This window comes from Bidens hawaiensis, unplaced genomic scaffold (genome assembly GCF_021521415.1).
Source record: "Bidens hawaiensis isolate Kalapana, Puna unplaced genomic scaffold, B.hawaiensis_p1.1 tig00011228_1, whole genome shotgun sequence".
In the NCBI taxonomy this organism is placed as follows: domain Eukaryota; kingdom Viridiplantae; phylum Streptophyta; class Magnoliopsida; order Asterales; family Asteraceae; genus Bidens; species Bidens hawaiensis.
In genome coordinates this window covers 19865-36978 of record NW_027491873.1, presented here as the reverse complement: position 1 = coordinate 36978, position 17114 = coordinate 19865, and the positions used below count along the sequence as shown (strand labels likewise).

The 17114-nt window shown below is 34.4% G+C and overlaps 3 protein-coding genes across 3 annotated transcripts; 2 read left to right on the top strand and 1 right to left on the bottom strand.

The window, feature by feature from the left end:
* The first annotated feature begins 238 nt into the window (after positions 1-238).
* LOC143537547 (phospholipid-transporting ATPase 1-like) lies at positions 239-6285 on the top strand. The gene is made up of 7 exons (XM_077031290.1): positions 239-1817; positions 1920-2226; positions 2513-3188; positions 3795-3918; positions 4023-4242; positions 4925-5383; positions 5846-6285. The coding sequence occupies exons 1-7, from the start codon at positions 323-325 to the stop codon at positions 6051-6053; spliced, it is 3489 nt and encodes a 1162-aa protein (XP_076887405.1). The 5' UTR covers positions 239-322; the 3' UTR covers positions 6054-6285.
* Positions 6286-9745: 3460 nt separating this feature from the next.
* LOC143537568 (uncharacterized) lies at positions 9746-12103 on the bottom strand. The gene is made up of 5 exons (XM_077031314.1): positions 11932-12103; positions 11139-11287; positions 10858-11019; positions 10483-10598; positions 9746-10371 (listed from the first exon to the last, which is right to left on the bottom strand). The coding sequence occupies exons 1-5, from the start codon at positions 12101-12103 to the stop codon at positions 10356-10358; spliced, it is 615 nt and encodes a 204-aa protein (XP_076887429.1). The 3' UTR covers positions 9746-10355.
* A 2360-nt stretch (positions 12104-14463) lies between these two features.
* LOC143537524 (uncharacterized) lies at positions 14464-16715 on the top strand. The gene is made up of 6 exons (XM_077031273.1): positions 14464-14562; positions 15248-15322; positions 15410-15501; positions 15588-15877; positions 15954-16384; positions 16511-16715. Exons 1-6 carry the CDS (start codon positions 14467-14469, stop codon positions 16586-16588), a joined length of 1062 nt encoding a protein of 353 aa, XP_076887388.1. The 5' UTR covers positions 14464-14466; the 3' UTR covers positions 16589-16715.
* The last annotated feature ends 399 nt before the right edge of the window (positions 16716-17114 follow it).

The following is a 17114-nucleotide window of genomic DNA, read 5'->3' as shown; positions in this document are numbered from 1 at the left end:
TCCCATTCACCTTAACCCTCTGTTTGAATAAACCAATTCTCCCTCGTGGCCTTAACATGACTTCTTCCTCCCTTCCAGAACACCTACTACAACTACACCTCAATTATTATTATTATTACTCACATACATTTCAATTCCAATCTCATAGCCGTCTCCTCTCTAATATCCCATATTTGACTTTACAAAACCACTCTCAATCCCATCATATCATACATTCATTTCATTTAACTTCCTATCTAAATCTTACATTTTGATCTCTAAAACCCCTGTTGTATTGTAGTAATCTTCGATTTGTGTATATAGTTGTTCTACTGCAACACAAATGGATTCAGATGAGTCCAGGAGCGTTGATCTCCACCCGCACAAGCCGAAAGACGACTCGAGCATTTCGTCGAACACTTGGCGTGCAGGCTCAATCAAGGAAGTTGAGGTTATTGAACTTGGATCAAAGGCTCGGTATGGATCGAGAAAAGGAGGGTCCACCAGTAGTATGTCTATGTCCATGTCCAGAAGAGAGATCAGAGATGAGGATGCACGGTTGGTTTATATTAACCACCCGCTGAAGTCGAACGAGTCGTTTGAGTTTTCGGGTAATTCGGTTAGAACGAATAAGTATTCGGTTTTAACTTTCTTGCCTCGGAACCTATTCGAGCAGTTTCATAGGGTTGCTTATGTGTATTTTTTGATAATAGCTATTTTGAATCAGCTCCCACAGCTTGCAGTCTTTGGGAGATTCGCTTCGATATTACCCTTGTCTTTGGTGCTGTTGGTTACTGCGGTTAAAGACGGGTATGAAGACTGGAGGCGACACCGGTCGGATAGAATTGAAAACAATCGGTTGTCGTCTGTGTTGGTGAACAATACATTTGAGTTAAAGAAATGGAAGGATATTCAAGTAGGCGAGATCATTAAGTTATCTGCAGATGAAACGATTCCTTGTGATATTGTTCTTCTTTCGACTAGTGATCCGACGGGTGTTGCTTACATTCAGACGATTAATTTAGACGGTGAATCGAATCTTAAAACACGGTATGCGAAACAGGAGACGTTGGGAATGCAAGAGATTGAAACGATTAGTGGGACTATTAAGTGTGAAAAGCCCAACCGAAACATATACGGGTTTTTGGGGACAATGGATGTTAATCAGAAGCAGGTGTCGCTCGGGCCGTCAAACATTGTTCTTCGTGGCTGTGTGCTCAAGAACACGAGCTGGGCAATTGGAGTTGTGGTGTATACCGGTATGGAAACCAAAGTTATGCTTAATAACTCTGGTGCGCAGTCGAAAAGGAGTCATCTTGAGGCCCGAATGAATAAAGAGATAATTTTTTTATCTTTTTTTCTAGTGGGATTATGTTCTATTGTGTCACTTCTTGCGGGTATTTGGTTAAGGCGACATAGAGATGAGCTTGATATTATGCCGTTTTATAGAAGGAAAGATTACTCGGGTGAAGATGTTGATAATTACAAGTATTACGGGTGGGGATTTGAGATTTTGTTCACGTTTCTCATGTCGGTTATTGTGTTCCAGATCATGATACCGATTGCTTTGTATATATCAATGGAGCTCGTGCGACTTGGTCAAGCTTACTTCATGATCAGGGATGATAATATGTATGATGAGTCAACCGAGTCAAGGTTGCAGTGTCGGGCCTTGAATGTGAATGAGGATTTAGGGCAGATAAAGTATGTTTTCTCTGATAAAACGGGTACTTTAACTGAAAACAAGATGGAGTTTCAATATGCAAGCATTTCTGGTGTTAATTACAATGGGGACAAGACAGAGTTTTATGGAGAACAAGGTGGATATTATGCTAAAGGTGTGTGTTCTTTAACTTCTTTACTTTTAAACAGTTTGTTAACAGTTAGTTGTTTATAGTGAAAACTGGTTAATCTTGATGATATATATGTTCTTTTTGCAGTGGACGGGTTGATTTTGAGGCCGAAAATGAAGGTACAAGTGGACATGGAGCTGGTTCGGTTATTAAGAACTGGAGATGACACAATAATTAGCAAAAAGATATATGATTTCTTTCTTGCTTTGGCTTCTTGCAACACAATTGTACCAATTTTGGTGGATACATCAAATCCTGGTGAAAAATTGATAGATTATCAAGGCGAATCTCCAGATGAACAGGCACTTGTTTATGCCGCTGCTGCATATGGTTTTATGCTTATTGAAAGAACATCTGGCCACATTGTTATTGATATTCTTGGAGATAGACAAAGGTATCTTTTACAGCTGAATCTGTTACAACTGATTATGTGACTTTGATTATTCGGTATCACAATTTAAGTATAAAAACTCACTTCCAAAACTAATAAGGATGTAGTTGTGGAAGAAAGTTTGACGCTGTACAATCTATTATGGTTTGCAAAAAGATTTAGTAACCTATTTTATCAAATGTTCAAAACAACACCAATAAAATGTTGAATAATAGTATCCTTAAATAAATCTTGTCATCATCCTATCTACTTTTAATCTAATTGGCATACTTGGAACATGACAACACAGGTTTAATGTTCTTGGAATGCACGAATTCGACAGTGACCGAAAACGGATGTCTGTTATCTTAGGATGTCCCGACAGCACGGTAAAAGTGTTTGTTAAAGGAGCCGACACAACCATGTTTAATGTTATAGACAAATCAAGAAACACAGAAGTGGTAACCGCAACCGAAGGCCATCTACATACATTCTCTTCTGTTGGTTTAAGGACACTTGTAATTGGAATGAGGGATTTAACTCCTCATGAATTTGAGCAATGGCGGGCTTCTTATGAAGCTGCAACCAATGCCTTAATGGGCCGGGCCCGTTTACTTAGAAAAGTTGCCATAAACTTAGAGACCGATCTTCGCATATTGGGAGCTTCTGGGATTGAAGATAAACTGCAGCAAGGTGTACCAGAAGCAATTGAATCTTTAAGAATGGCGAATATTAAAGTTTGGGTTTTGACTGGTGATAAGCAAGAAACTGCAATTTCAATTGGGTATTCTTCAAAGCTGTTGACCAGCAAGATGACTCAGATTATAATTAACAATAATTCTACAGAATCGTGTAGAAGGAGTTTGGAAGATGCATTGATTTTGTCTCGAAAAGCTTTGACTTCTGGAGAAAATGCAAGGTTGCTTGCCTTGATCATTGATGGGACGAGTCTTGTATATATTCTTGATTCTGAACTTGAAAAGCAGGTGAGTAATTTTGAAACCTCAAGTTTACTCTGGTTTGAGTTTGATTACGGGTCGGGCGGGTCGACTAACAGGTGAAACTGTTACGAGTCAGAAAGGTTAATTCTGACCCGACACACTGTGTCTCCAGAAAAAGAATTTTAGTAACCGCTCAGTGTGTAAAATATGATACAAAAACTATATTATTTCAATAAAATTGTATATTTTTTTTTCACACGGGTAATTTTACCCGAAACCCTATTCTCCGAAAAATTAAATTTATAATCATTTAGTGTATCAAATATGATAAATAATTATTTTCATAAGTTAATTTCTTTTTAATAAAAGGGTAAAGGGTTGACACTTCTCCTTAAAGCTATAAAAGTTGTATCATTTTAATAAGATATTAAGATTTCAACTTTTTTAATAAATGAGGTAGGGAGATTTTATGCTTTAAAAGTGCATATGAGTGACTTTCAACGTGTTTCACGTTTAACTAATCTTCTTAAAGTTATTCATTTGACCTGTCTAAGATAACACATAACTGAATTAAACCATTCATAAGTAAATGGCTCAGAATTATGTATCTTTTTTGTATATGTTTAAATTTTTAAGTATTTTTATTTTCAGTTATTCGAGTTAGCCAGTAAATGTGCTGTGGTACTATGTTGTCGAGTGGCGCCACTGCAAAAAGCTGGAATCGTCATGCTGATAAAGAACAGAACAAATGACTTAACTCTTGCAATAGGCGATGGTAGGTTTATAACTAGGTCTTAATACACTTTATAAGAATGTGGTAAATTTAGACTAATTTTTTCATAAAGTTGCAATTTTTATTGAAAAAGTTTTGTGTTTCAGGTGCTAATGATGTTTCAATGATCCAGAAGGCTGATGTTGGAATCGGCATCAGTGGCCAAGAGGGTCGCCAAGCTGTCATGGCTTCTGATTTTGCTATGGCCCAGTTTCGGTTTCTGGTTCCTCTTTTGTTGGTTCATGGACATTGGAATTACCAAAGAATGGGCTACATGATACTCTACAATTTTTATAGGAATGCAGTGTTCGTCCTTGTTTTATTCTGGTAAAAATGACAGATTTATCTTTTTTGCTTCTCGTTCCTTTGCTTTTTTATGATGAAATATCAGCTGTAGATAAATTGTGGTCTTTTAAGTACAGGTTGGGTCAAAGCGGGCTGCTCATTTCTTATTTTTCTTTATTAAATGAAAAATCAGTTATTGTAGTTAGAAAACATTATTATTACAATTATAACGTAAGTCTGAACTTTTAGGAGTTTGCATTTATTAACAATAGACTGTAGCAACTTTCAACAATTTATCCATTCTCCTTTTGGTTAAAAATATTTTTAAATTACCCGTTTTGACCCGTTTAAAATTAAACACAACCTATATAGACCCATTCCTAAGTAGATAGATGGTAACTGTCTCCTTTAAGTGGGCTTTGTAATGGGCTGAAACAGGTTCTGCTCAAAACGGGTCAGGTCTTGTTGATCCATAACAACTTTTTCCAAATTCGGCTATATAAAAAGTCATCCTTATATAATCTTTATAGTTTAACCGTTTAAATCAAATACAACTATTATCGACCCCTATGCTAAGTAAATTGGCCGAAATTGCCATCTTTAAGTGGGATCAGCTGAATAATGGGTCGTAACAGGTTCTGCTGAAAACGAGTCAGGTCGTGTTGACCCATATAAATAAAGTCATCCTTTTCTAATCTTTACATGTTTCTGATATTCTATCCAGGTATGCACTGTATACCGCCTTCACTCTATCAACAGCTATTAACGAATGGAACAGTGTATTATACTCTGTAATCTACACATCAGTACCCACAATTGTTGTTGGAATTCTCGATACAGATCTTTCTAGAACATCTCTGTTAAGGTATCCTCAGCTATATGGGTCTGGACAGAAAGAGGAAAGCTACAATGGGATGTTATTTTGGCTCACAATAGCAGACACTCTGTGGCAAAGTGTTGTGGCTTTCTTTGTTCCCTTAATAGCGTACTGGAAAACTGACATTGATGGTTCAAGCATTGGTGATCTTTGGACACTCGCGGTTGTGTTTCTGGTTAACCTTCACTTAGCCATGGATGTAAACACATGGACCTGGATCATTCATGCGTCAATTTGGGGTTCAATTGTTGCAACCATTATCTGTGTTATCATCATTGATGTTATCCCCATCTTGCCTGGTTACTGGTATGTATAGTCTCTTAATCCTTAAAGATTGTTTGATTGTTGCGTATGTGGTTTTGTTTATATCAAATCAGTAAAAAAAATAAGATTGTTTTTGGAAAATCAAAAATACCTTTGGTTAGTTATCCGATCATGCCAAGTAAAAAATAAGGGATGGTGAAAAGACAGGAATGCTTTACCTAATAGTAACCAAGTTTCTTTAGTGTTCGACTAATTGTGTAAGTATAAATATAATTATTAAAAAACTATATAAAGTAGAAGTGATTAAAAGATTAAAAGAAAAGGTAAGAAACTAAGAAAAGAAAACAAAATAAAATAAAATAAAAGAATTGTAATAATTACACATTTTGTTCTTTAGTTGTAAGTGCAAATGGTCATTTTTAAAAACTAATCGTTTTTTTAAATGCATATCCAAACACCTCTAACTCAGTAACCTAAAACTAACCGTTTTTGTTGTGTTTGCAGGGCAATCTTTCATCTTGCAGGCGATGGATTATTCTGGGTTTGTTTAATCGTGATCATTATAGCTTCTTTGATCCCACGCTTTGTTTTAAAAACGTTGGTTCAACACTATAGACCGAGTGACATTCAAATCGCGGTGGAGGCGGAGAAATTTGAGAATTTAGTCGAGTCAAGAAACGCAGAAATAGAAATGATCCAATCTCAGAGGTGAAATGTTTTTGTTTTAGTTGTATTGTTATTCTTTGTTGTGTGTTCATTATTATTCTATTCTTTAGGTTACTAGAGACATGGTCTCTTGCTATGCCTGTTTTGTGTAGTTTTCTTCTGTCCTAAGGATAGAATATATGAGTTTTTGAGGTTTTGTATTTAATTTTGATCATTATTTATGCATGTCACTTGGACTTGCATGTACAGTAAACATAATTGTTTAGGACATAAAGTTCGATCTTTTTTATATGTAGTGTTTTTTGTGCCTTTTCGCTTTTGGTTTCGGTCTTGTCCTGGCAGTATTAGTAGACTACAACCTTATTAAAGATTGTTTTTGATTACTGTGTTTTGTTTGTTGAAAGAAAAAAAATTTGATTTTTAGATATTTATTTAATTTAATATAAAATAGGTCTTCGTTCGTTAAAGAAATAAATATGATGTGTTCGCTTTTGTTATGGACCATGTAATAATGATCACTATAAATGTAAAAAAACCGTGTTGAGTGGCGATTAACGTGTTCCATGGTTAAGTTTGACGCTTTGACATGATTGTCTTTCAAACTCCATATCTTTTAAACACTTATGCGTTGCAGTGTCTTTCAAAAGAAAAGAATAACATAATTTGCATTTTGGGTAGTATTAAGCATAATTAGGTCGTTGTTCCTTCCTAGGGAAGGAATAAGAAATGGTGAGTGGATGGGAATGACGGAAAATGTTATTTGTAGTTTGAATTAAATGCTGACTACCTGGCTCCAATACAACTTTTTTTACATAACACAAAGAGACATGTAACATGTTTCATAGAGAAAACTAGTATTTTACCCAACATGTTGTATCAGGGCAGGTCAGTATAACCCATGCGGTAGTAAAACGCAAGGTTGTCGTTCCAAACGTTGATATAATGTAAAGAAAAAAAGTATTTATATATATTATGTTCATATAGTGTAAGTTTTTTTAGATGCATGTAAAAAAATTATATACCCACCTTGTACTCTCATATTTCAAGGATTCTCGAAGACAACTCTCCATGCAAATGAAAATATTACAAACACTTGATAACGACTTTATCATATTAGATTGAAGTTCATGAGATGTAAACGTAACTAAAAGTTGAAGGGTCAATATGCGATAATGCATGACGAAGGGGATAGAATTATAAAAGTACGAACACACATGTACATGATACGAGAGACAAGATATTTTACAACGTGAGCAAGCTTATCTATTGGTTTCTTTCGATTGCGGGTTACTTTTACCTTTTATATAGTCATTATCTTAAATCATATCTTATCTAAAAATCATGTTTAAGGTTACAGTAAATAAAGACTCCAATATGTTTTAACTTTTTATGTTACATGATGTTGGGTTTTCATGGATGGTTCTATTTAGTTCGGTTTGAAGCCCTAATCATAGTTTTAAAAAAATAATAAAAAAGAGGGGAAATTAGCATAAAAATTACTTTGTTATAAAATTTGACGTGGCATGAACACATATCGCCATTTTGACCAATGAGACTGTTGTGGCCCCATCCCGTCATTTTTTTATCTATATTTTAATGACCAAATATGAATATCAAATTTTATTGGTCGTTCAAAAAGAAAAAAGAATATCAATCTTTTATAGTTTACTCTAGTTGTCATTGTATAATTTGTCGACCATTATTACTACAAGTGTGCATAACTGTTTTGAAAACTTTAGATATCAATCAGACGATGTACGATTACATATCTAAAACAAAAACTTTTTGTTCTTTTCTTCAAAGTATACATCTTGAAAATAAACTTTCTTAATTATCAAAGATCCAATCATCATCATTACCACCATCACCAGATGTACCAACAATAACATGGCACCCATCGGCCATCACCATTAACAAAATAACCAAACTAGTATTAAAAAAAAATCTAATGAAAACAAACAATGAAGCAACCCTCTTCCTTTTTCCTTTTCGTGCTTTATTTTATCATTTATGATAGAAAGCAGCCTTATGAGTCTTTTAACATACACGTTTTACATTCATGGATTGGCTTTTTATTGAGGTTACCTAATTCTTAATGCCATAAAAGTAATTGTTTGTTATCTTCAAACATTTTCATTCTCGGCTTTAGCTTATTCTTAATGTATGATTAGTGACGGATCTAGAAGAAAACTTACAAAGTAGCACGGGCTACTTTCAACTTATGCTAATTCTCCCCTAATATTATGCAATTCCTTATTTCATAAAAGCACTTGTTTGTTAGCTATGAAGTTCTATGCATATGATTATATCATCAAATATAGTGTTATCAAGAATATTGTTTGTGACTTGTAACTTATTTATAAAGTTGGGTTAAATGTTTTTATTTATTAATTTATTTTTTAATATCCTTGAGTTTGTTCAGTCCCTACACCAATTTTCTTTGTCATTCTAATTATGAGTTTGCTAAATCTTGTCACTTTTGTCACTAAGCTCAACGATGTTAAATTTTTCTGTTAAATCAGCCTCATGTGGTTTGTATGTGAGGTCATTTTTGTCAATTCACTTTTTTTTATCAGGAGTTCATCTAGTTATTCGACGATCAGTCTAAGTCCCTAAATACTTTATACGGACATCTTCAAGAGCGTGATTACAAGCGCATTAGTTTTATAATTAAATGAGATTATTTATGTTCTCTCTAACAAGACATGCCATGTAAGTAAAATTTGCTTTTCAAGTAAATTACAGAGATGGTCATGCTAATACGTTCAAAATTCTTTATTTTTTCTTTTATAAAACTAAGCATATTATCATAACTATTTGCTCAACCGTTACACATTTGGTCATTTAATTAAAACATTTTTTTATTAATTTCTTAAAATGGCTATTTTACCCATATATTTAGCACATGGACCACGTTCGTTTCGAAACCAATGTTAAGCACATGTTCATAGTGCTGCAATGAAGAAAGTAAAACTGGGGGAAAAAGGTTAATTTTTTTTTTGTCTTCGACACTTTTGGATCACTAGCTCCCGAGGCGGTTCGCTTCTTGGAGCGGGTGCAGAAGGTGGTCCACAGTGACTCGCAGAGCCTGAGAAACCAAGGATTTATATTTAGTAGAATAGACTTTGCGATTCAAAAGGGGATAGCGGCGCAGCTTGTTGCTCGCTTACCCATTATCCAGATGTAGTTCGGTTTGTGTTATGAGTAATTAATAAATAAATAAAAAAATATACCACATTCCTCATTTCTTTTTTACCAGTTTATCTCCTAATTACTTTTTTGTGTATATGTGCATTTAGTGTTTATGCTTTAAACAAAATGATATCAATACCTTATGTTTTTAAAATAAATCTTAAATATAGTGAAATTCAAAAGGATTCTGGTTAATTTATATAACAATTAGTACAACGGTTAAATCTTCTAAGTTCTCAACAAATTATTGGTTCTACAGAGTCAAATTACTAACACATAAATGGGCATTATATAGCTTTAGTGAGATCTTTATGTTCTTGAAAGTAGGCAGGGGCATCAGCATAGGATACTTGAGCAGCTTCTCCAAATTGGGGCTTCATAAGTTGTTATTGGCTCATCTTGTTTGTGTTTTTGCCTAATCTACCCTCACTTCACACATACTTAATTTATTGCCTCTAGACTTCAAAACTTTGGCAATATAATTGGCATATAAACTAATAAAAGGCTACGTTTTTAACAAGATGTTGAGAAATGGTGGTTCAATAAACAAGCATATGTATTTATACATCATGCTTTTGGCCAATCAAATGTTGCATGAATTATGAACTAGTCAAATAATATAACCTCAGTGTAAATTTCAATTCATTTACTTATGAATAGGTTAACTAATGTCATGTAAATTTCAGGTAAACCCAACCCAATAAATATTGTAATATTTAAAAGGTGTTTCTTGAATATGTTTTGAGCCAATACCCAACTAGCCTATCTTTACACATGTATATTGCACTTTTTGCACCTGTATTTTGCAGCACATAATCACTTATCCAGAAGCAGAGTACATGTATAGAAATGTATTTTAAGGTTCAAAATATCTATTTTCAACATTATCAGTTCCAACTAAAATAAATAATGTCCAGAGTTTCAAGCGCTTTCGTCATTGCACAGAACGATTATTTCAGAAACTAAACTACTCCTGGAAATAAATTCACTGCAAAATACTTGAACAATTACACGCTCTTCATTTTCCGAGCTGCATTTCTAGGCTATTATTGATCACCTTATATTTTTCAAACCTTGTTAACAGATTAAAAATGCCAAAATTTTGAAATACACCAGCAAACGATTAATTATGCAACTTGTTCTGAAACGCGCTCCCTTAAGCACCACAGCACCTTCAGAACGAAAAAAAAAATGATAAGTATTAGCTATTGGACATCATTTCTCGACAGCCATCATTCAAATTAACATATTATATTCGAATACGATAATTGATGAAAACGCACCGCTTATATCTCTTTTTAGATCCACAAGGGCAGAGTGCATTTCTGCTTATTTGCCCACTCTTAGCCATGCTAGAGTTAGCAATATCCATTGGTGTTGTCCCCATTAACTTTTTAACCTACAAACTAAAAAATAAAAAAGTAAAGAAAACAAGCCTTAATTAAGATGCATAACACACAAATTTGTTAGCATAAAGCATCTAGTTGACATTTTAGACATCAGAAAATAAGTTCATCAATTTGCAAACATAAATGTCCAGTTGATGATGATCATCTTTAACACAGAATAAACATCCATTATCCATATACACTATGTTTCACCGACATAAAACACAAGACAGTCAAACCGAAATGATAGTCAATGGAACTAAACAATACCTCAGCTAAGCTCTTTGGCATCGGCTTTCCTTCTTCCTTCAACTTTTCAATTTTCTTTTGAGCATCTTTAGCCCAAGTGAACTTTGCGAGAGTATTATCAACATCAGCTAATGTGCACTTGCACAACTTAGCTGTTTCTTGCTTTTGACTAAGTTGTAAATTCTACAGGTTTAGCATATTAAAACTCAAATCAGTCAGACAGTCATAATAATTGAAGATGATATTATGCATTCAAAACATAAATAAACCAAAACATTGTATCATAACAAATAGGGGATAACCTCTCCAGTGTTATCGAAACCTCCAAGAACCCTAATTATAGCCTCTTGCTTCTCAAATGCATCTGCGAATGTAGCTTCACTGCTTCGCCCAACCATGTATTGTTTGAAGGTACCCAATCTCCGTGCATTTTTCAACTCGTCGGCAAACTCTACATACAATCAATTAATCAAATACTTATCTATAATTTCTAGACATATCTCGTTTTTTGATCAATTCGCCATTACTATTTTCAACTGTGATTACAATGCTTAAATACTTAACAAAACCGTCAATTCTGTGAAAATGTTGCAAAATGGACTCTAAATTTGGGAGATTTGGAACCATGGATGAGATCGATACTGGTACCGAAAATACCAATACCAAATTTCTGGAAAAGTGGGCACCGAACCTAAGCTATCGGTATGGTACAGGGTACTTGTTCTGAAAAGCTCATCTCTTCCTGTACCGTATACCGAATTTCTGAAAAAAAGTGCGTACGAACAGCGTACCAAAGCTATCATTATCGATAGGGTACCTGGTGCCGGTTCCAAAATGTTATTTGCACCTCTACCAAAAATAGAGGTACCGAATTTCTGAAAAAGTAGGTACCCTGTACCAAAAGCTTTGATATGGCACTGAATCGCTATGATACCAGTACTCATTCTAAAATGTTTCTCTCTACCGGTAATACCAAATTTCTGAAAAAGTGTTTTATCAAATACGGTATGGGTACTCGGTACCAAATGCTCATCCCTAATATTATTATTATTCGGAACTAACTAACTAGCTAACATATGGCAATACAATACTTACTGAGGAGAGTGAATCCGGTGAAGGCGCCTTTGATCTTATTCATCCATGACTGATTCAGGTGGACGGTTGTCGAGATCAACCTGTTATTATTATTCACCAGTTGCGTGGTGTAATTCAATGTAGAAGAATTAGATAAAGCGGAGAAGAAGATGGTTCGCCTGATTGCTGCCATTTACATACGACTTTCACTGCCATCCATTGATGTGTATATATTAATTAGGGTTTATGTTTTAAGCTTCTGGAAGTATAGAACAAAGTGGCAGTCTCTGCCGGGTCGGGTACTTTTCCGGTGTTGGGTTACCCGACCTTGCTTGTCAAGTTTTATTATTTTTTAATAGGGTTGATATTAAAAAGAAGCAACATTTTTTTATATGCAAAAATCTAACAATGTTGTTGTTATTATTATTATTATTATTATTAATTACACTGATGTTAAAGATAAACATTAACCCCTAACTCAGTAACAAAATGCTACTTTATTATCTTTAACCGGAGTAGTTGGTATCATAATTGGTTTTTTGAATATAAAATTAGACAAAAACAAATAAATAATAATACATTGGGTGTTATCGATATGATATAAGAATAACTTCTCTGAAAAATCTGACATTTATAAATGTTAGAAAACCAACGAGAAATCAATACGAACAACAAGGATCCTATCATGAACTATGTTTTCAAAAGTAAAATTTATGAAAGTCTAACGTTCTGTCATTATTAAATAAATAAAATGTTAAATATTATTATTATAATATGAACATTCAAATGTATTGTATACTTTGAAGAGAGAAAGGTATTGTATAATTTGAAGAGAGAAAGAAATTGTTAAAATAATAATGGAATATAATGAAATTTTTCTTAAAATCGGGGTTTGGATTTTTTTTTCAGTCACAAGAGAGGTTATTGTTATTAATATTGACAATTCAGGGGAAGATGTAGGCGTGTAAGAAGGATTACAGGGAATGTAAGAAACACTGTAGGGCTGGCAATTCGTGTCTTAACATGTTTAACAGGTAAGAGGCGACGCGCGTGACACAAAAATAAAACTTGAATACGACTCGTCTAACTATTTTATATGCCATGACTATAAGACATTTTTAAGTTTTGTGTACCAATAAGGGATAAAGAGGGAGTCTAGCATACTAATTTCAGTTATTTAAGAAAATAGAAAAATCACATACCGCAATTTTTTGATTAACAGATCTTATCGTGTTTTTAACAGGTACCCAATTGCCAATTTCTTAAAGAAAGTTAGCAATGGGTCTAAGCAACAAGGGTTGACAGTGGTGATTAACTTCTTAATTGCTTAACTAGAATTGGTAGTGGCGATTAACTCCATTTTGTTAAACCATCTGTATTGCAAAATTAAAAGTTGTGCACCTTATTTAATTTTGAAGCTTTGCAAATCATAACGTGAATTAAGCTAACAGGATTGTTTGATCCGAATACAAATATTTGTTTATCGCGCATTAATATGCAACCTATTAAGTGTCAATTTCAATTTTAAAATTACACGGTGACGTATTCGTAATTAGCCTAAATCTAATCTGTCGATGCAATTACAATCAACACTTCCAATGTTGTTCCATTTGAAATTCCTATCGGGAGTCGATTTCAGTTTTGATGTGTAAAATGTCCGTTACCTACAAATAAAACATACAGTTACGTCCTAATTGGAAGTAGTGTTTTATAGATAATTGTTTTATCTCCTATACACGTTTCATTTTAATGTATACAATGCCCGATAACACAAATAAATTTGATTAAAAAAACATAATATCAATATTATATTACTAGTATTTCCCGATTGACATGAAAATTTGTATGCCTAATTTTATTGAATTGGAGCAAATAAAAAAGTGTCTTTGTAGGAATAAAAATTCTAAATCCGCTGCTAGCCACTAAACCTAAAGTTGAGCTTGTAGGAAAATGTGTATCGTTGTCGGAACCCTAGCTTAAAAGCGACGAAAATGGCTGCATTATTACCATCACCGTGCACTGCTGCTAGAAATGAATACCGACATTCCCTAATCAGAACAAACAAATAGAACAAACCATAGCTCTTTCCGATAAAAACCCAAAAACATCAGTTTGAAATCGTAAAACAAAATTTAAAGGAATTAAGTTTTTTTTAATGGGTCCAGTTTAAAAAAAAAACAAGGCAAAAGGGGGCCCGGTTTCACTAAATTAAATTTGGGTGGACTGCAAATAAAACTTGTACAATAGTGTAGGGTTCAAATTCACCGGAAAATAAAGGCCGCCACACACAACACAACTGCCGCCGCCGCCGTTGCCGTTACCGTTATCACCTCCATCTCTTCTTTCTTTTCTGGTATTCCAGCTCTTTACTAATTCCTTATGCAGCTTCGATTTTAGGGTTATGATATGTGTGTACGGCCAACTGTTTCATGCTTAATCAATTATAAATATATTTAATATAACAGTTTTCATTGATAATGAATTAATGCTATCAATTTCATGATTATGTAAATAAGTGATCTGTTGTTGTTTGTTTTATTGCATTGCATTGTGAAGATGGGTGAAGTAGTTATTCTAGGCATGCCAGGACCTTGGGCTGAGGATAATTGTGAACCCGCTGATCATTACACTACAAAAATCGGTGGACTTCCGGTGAGTACTTTCAATATTATAGCATGTTTGTGATTAGGGCTGTAAACGAACTGAATGTCCCGCGAACCAGGAAGTTTGTTTATGTTTGTACGTTTAGTAAATGAACAAACGTGAACTAAGAATTTCGTTCGGTAAGCTTAACGAACGAACATAAATAAATGCTGCGGTTGTTCAGTTGTGTTCATGAACGTTTGTTAGTGTGCTCGTTTAGGTTCGTTCGTTGACGTCCGTTCGGTTGCGTATATATGTTTCTTTATTCGAATTATGTTTGTCTATTTTTATTTATTTATTGCTTACTATTACTTTTTTGTTATAATTAGTAATTACTATGTTAAGATTTTTTGGATATTATGTGGTGTACTTCCGGATGTTTGGGTGATTTTGTATCGATTTAATGATTATGATTCTCAATTAAATATATGTTCGTCTGTGTTCGTGTGCGTTTGTGTCCGGCTACGTTTGTTTGCGTCCGTTAACAAAATTAACGAATGTACAAGAACGAACAAGCTCAGTTCCTTAACGAACAAGCACGGACATGAAGTTTCGTTCCGTAAAGTGTTCATGGACCAATGCGGTTGTCCGAAAAAAGCTTAACAGACGAACACGAACAAGGTCCCGTTTGGTTCGGTTCATTTACAGTCCTATTTGTGTTACTGCACTTGATTGAAAATCAATCATTCTACAGGACTTTCCTTGCCCTGTTAGACCAGATCTTCTTAGGTGTGATTCATGTGGAGAAAACCTCTGTCTCGTGGCTCAGGTTAATGTTACAAATCTGGTGTTAAAATTGATTAGAACCGTGTTTTGTTCATCATTATGACACCTATTTCATCTGCCTTATTTTTAGATTTACGCCCCTATTTCCAGCAAGATGTCAACAGCCGAAGAGCGTGTAATTTATATACTTGCTTGTTTAGCACCGGCTTGTGAGGCGTTGAGGTAGGTTATTCTTATATGTTCTTTTGTTTTTGGTATGTAAATTATATTTGTCACACAATAAGTAACAGCCACTTGTTCATATGCAGATGGCGTGCCCTTCGTCTTCAAAGATCTTCCCCTGATAAAGAATCAGAGCCTTTAAGCCATGACTCTTCTGCATCACCATTAACCACCAAGTTGCAGGATGACCCATGGGCATTTGACCTTGATGATGAAGATGATGACATAAATTTAGATGATTTAGGTCGCGTACTCACTGAAGCTACAACTTTGGCTTCTGCTTCCAAAACCAAAAAACAGAACACTTGCCCAGATTCTACCGACAAAAGCTCACCTATAAGCGTAAGAAGTAGAGCAGTTGATGACAAATCAGCAGGTACAGTCTCTAATTATTATTTTCAGTTTTATTTGCTGGTTAAATGCAGTAATCTGCATGTTTATATTGGTTGCAGTGTTGGCGTGCTTTTATATATACACTCAGGACGAGAATTATTCAAAAAGTGTTGCGTCTGTGTCTGCAAGCATTTCCTCGCTTAATATCAAAGAAAACCAAAGTGATGGTAATGAGAATGAACCCGAGGAAGCATGGGAAGGAGAAAGTTATGAATATGACAGGGCTCTTAATGCTGACCGGACGTACCTTAAGTTCAAGAAAAGGTTGGATGTATATCCAGAGCAATGTTTCAGATACTCATATGGCGGGAAGCCACTTTTGGCGAGTGTAGAGGCGGGAGATCCCGGAAAATGCTCACTGTGTGGTGAATCGAGGCACTATGAAATGCAACTCATGCCTTCATTGCTGTATTATCTACAAGAAGCAACTAGCAACTGTTCTTTAGAAAATTGGAACTGGATGACTATAATAGTCTATACTTGTTCCAAGGTATGTTCGTTCATACAAGTTTCTTAACAGTTTTTTTTAATGGTTTAGATTTTTATGAACACGCCAAAATGCGTATTTACATGTTATCATGATATAAATCTTCCTTATGTTGTTTTGTGGTTCAAGGCATGCGCACCATCCTCGAAGGTGGAAACTGATGGCTGGGTTGTAACAGAGGAAGCCATTGTGGTACAAACCGAGTAGAAATTACATTTCATGTATCATGGTTCGGATACAGTTTTCATTATATATGGACTATAGTCTTATTTGATGAATTTATGTTTGGTCATATAGAAATATATTCATTTTTTTTACTGTTTAGTGATGATCAAAAGTGGTTACATGTACTTATAGTTTTTGTTCAAACTTCAAAATTTTTTTGGGTTTGTTTGATAATTTGGTTGGAGTGTTGAACCACCACCATAAGATTTTACATACAATCTTTACTGCGTATAATACAAATCGTTATAGCATTACTTTACAACAAGGTTTATCCAAGTTCAAGATCAGAGCACACTAGAAAACACAAAATCTATTGTTGGAAAAATGGAACATTGCAACTTTGGTGGTGAGGGCATGAATGCAATGGTTATTCACACACCCTTTTTTGATATTCATACACCCTTTTAACACACATTTTATCTTTTATGTACACCCTATAAATGATATATGAATAACACATCCCGGCATGAATTGTATAAACCTACTTAATTAAAGACATATCATTCAG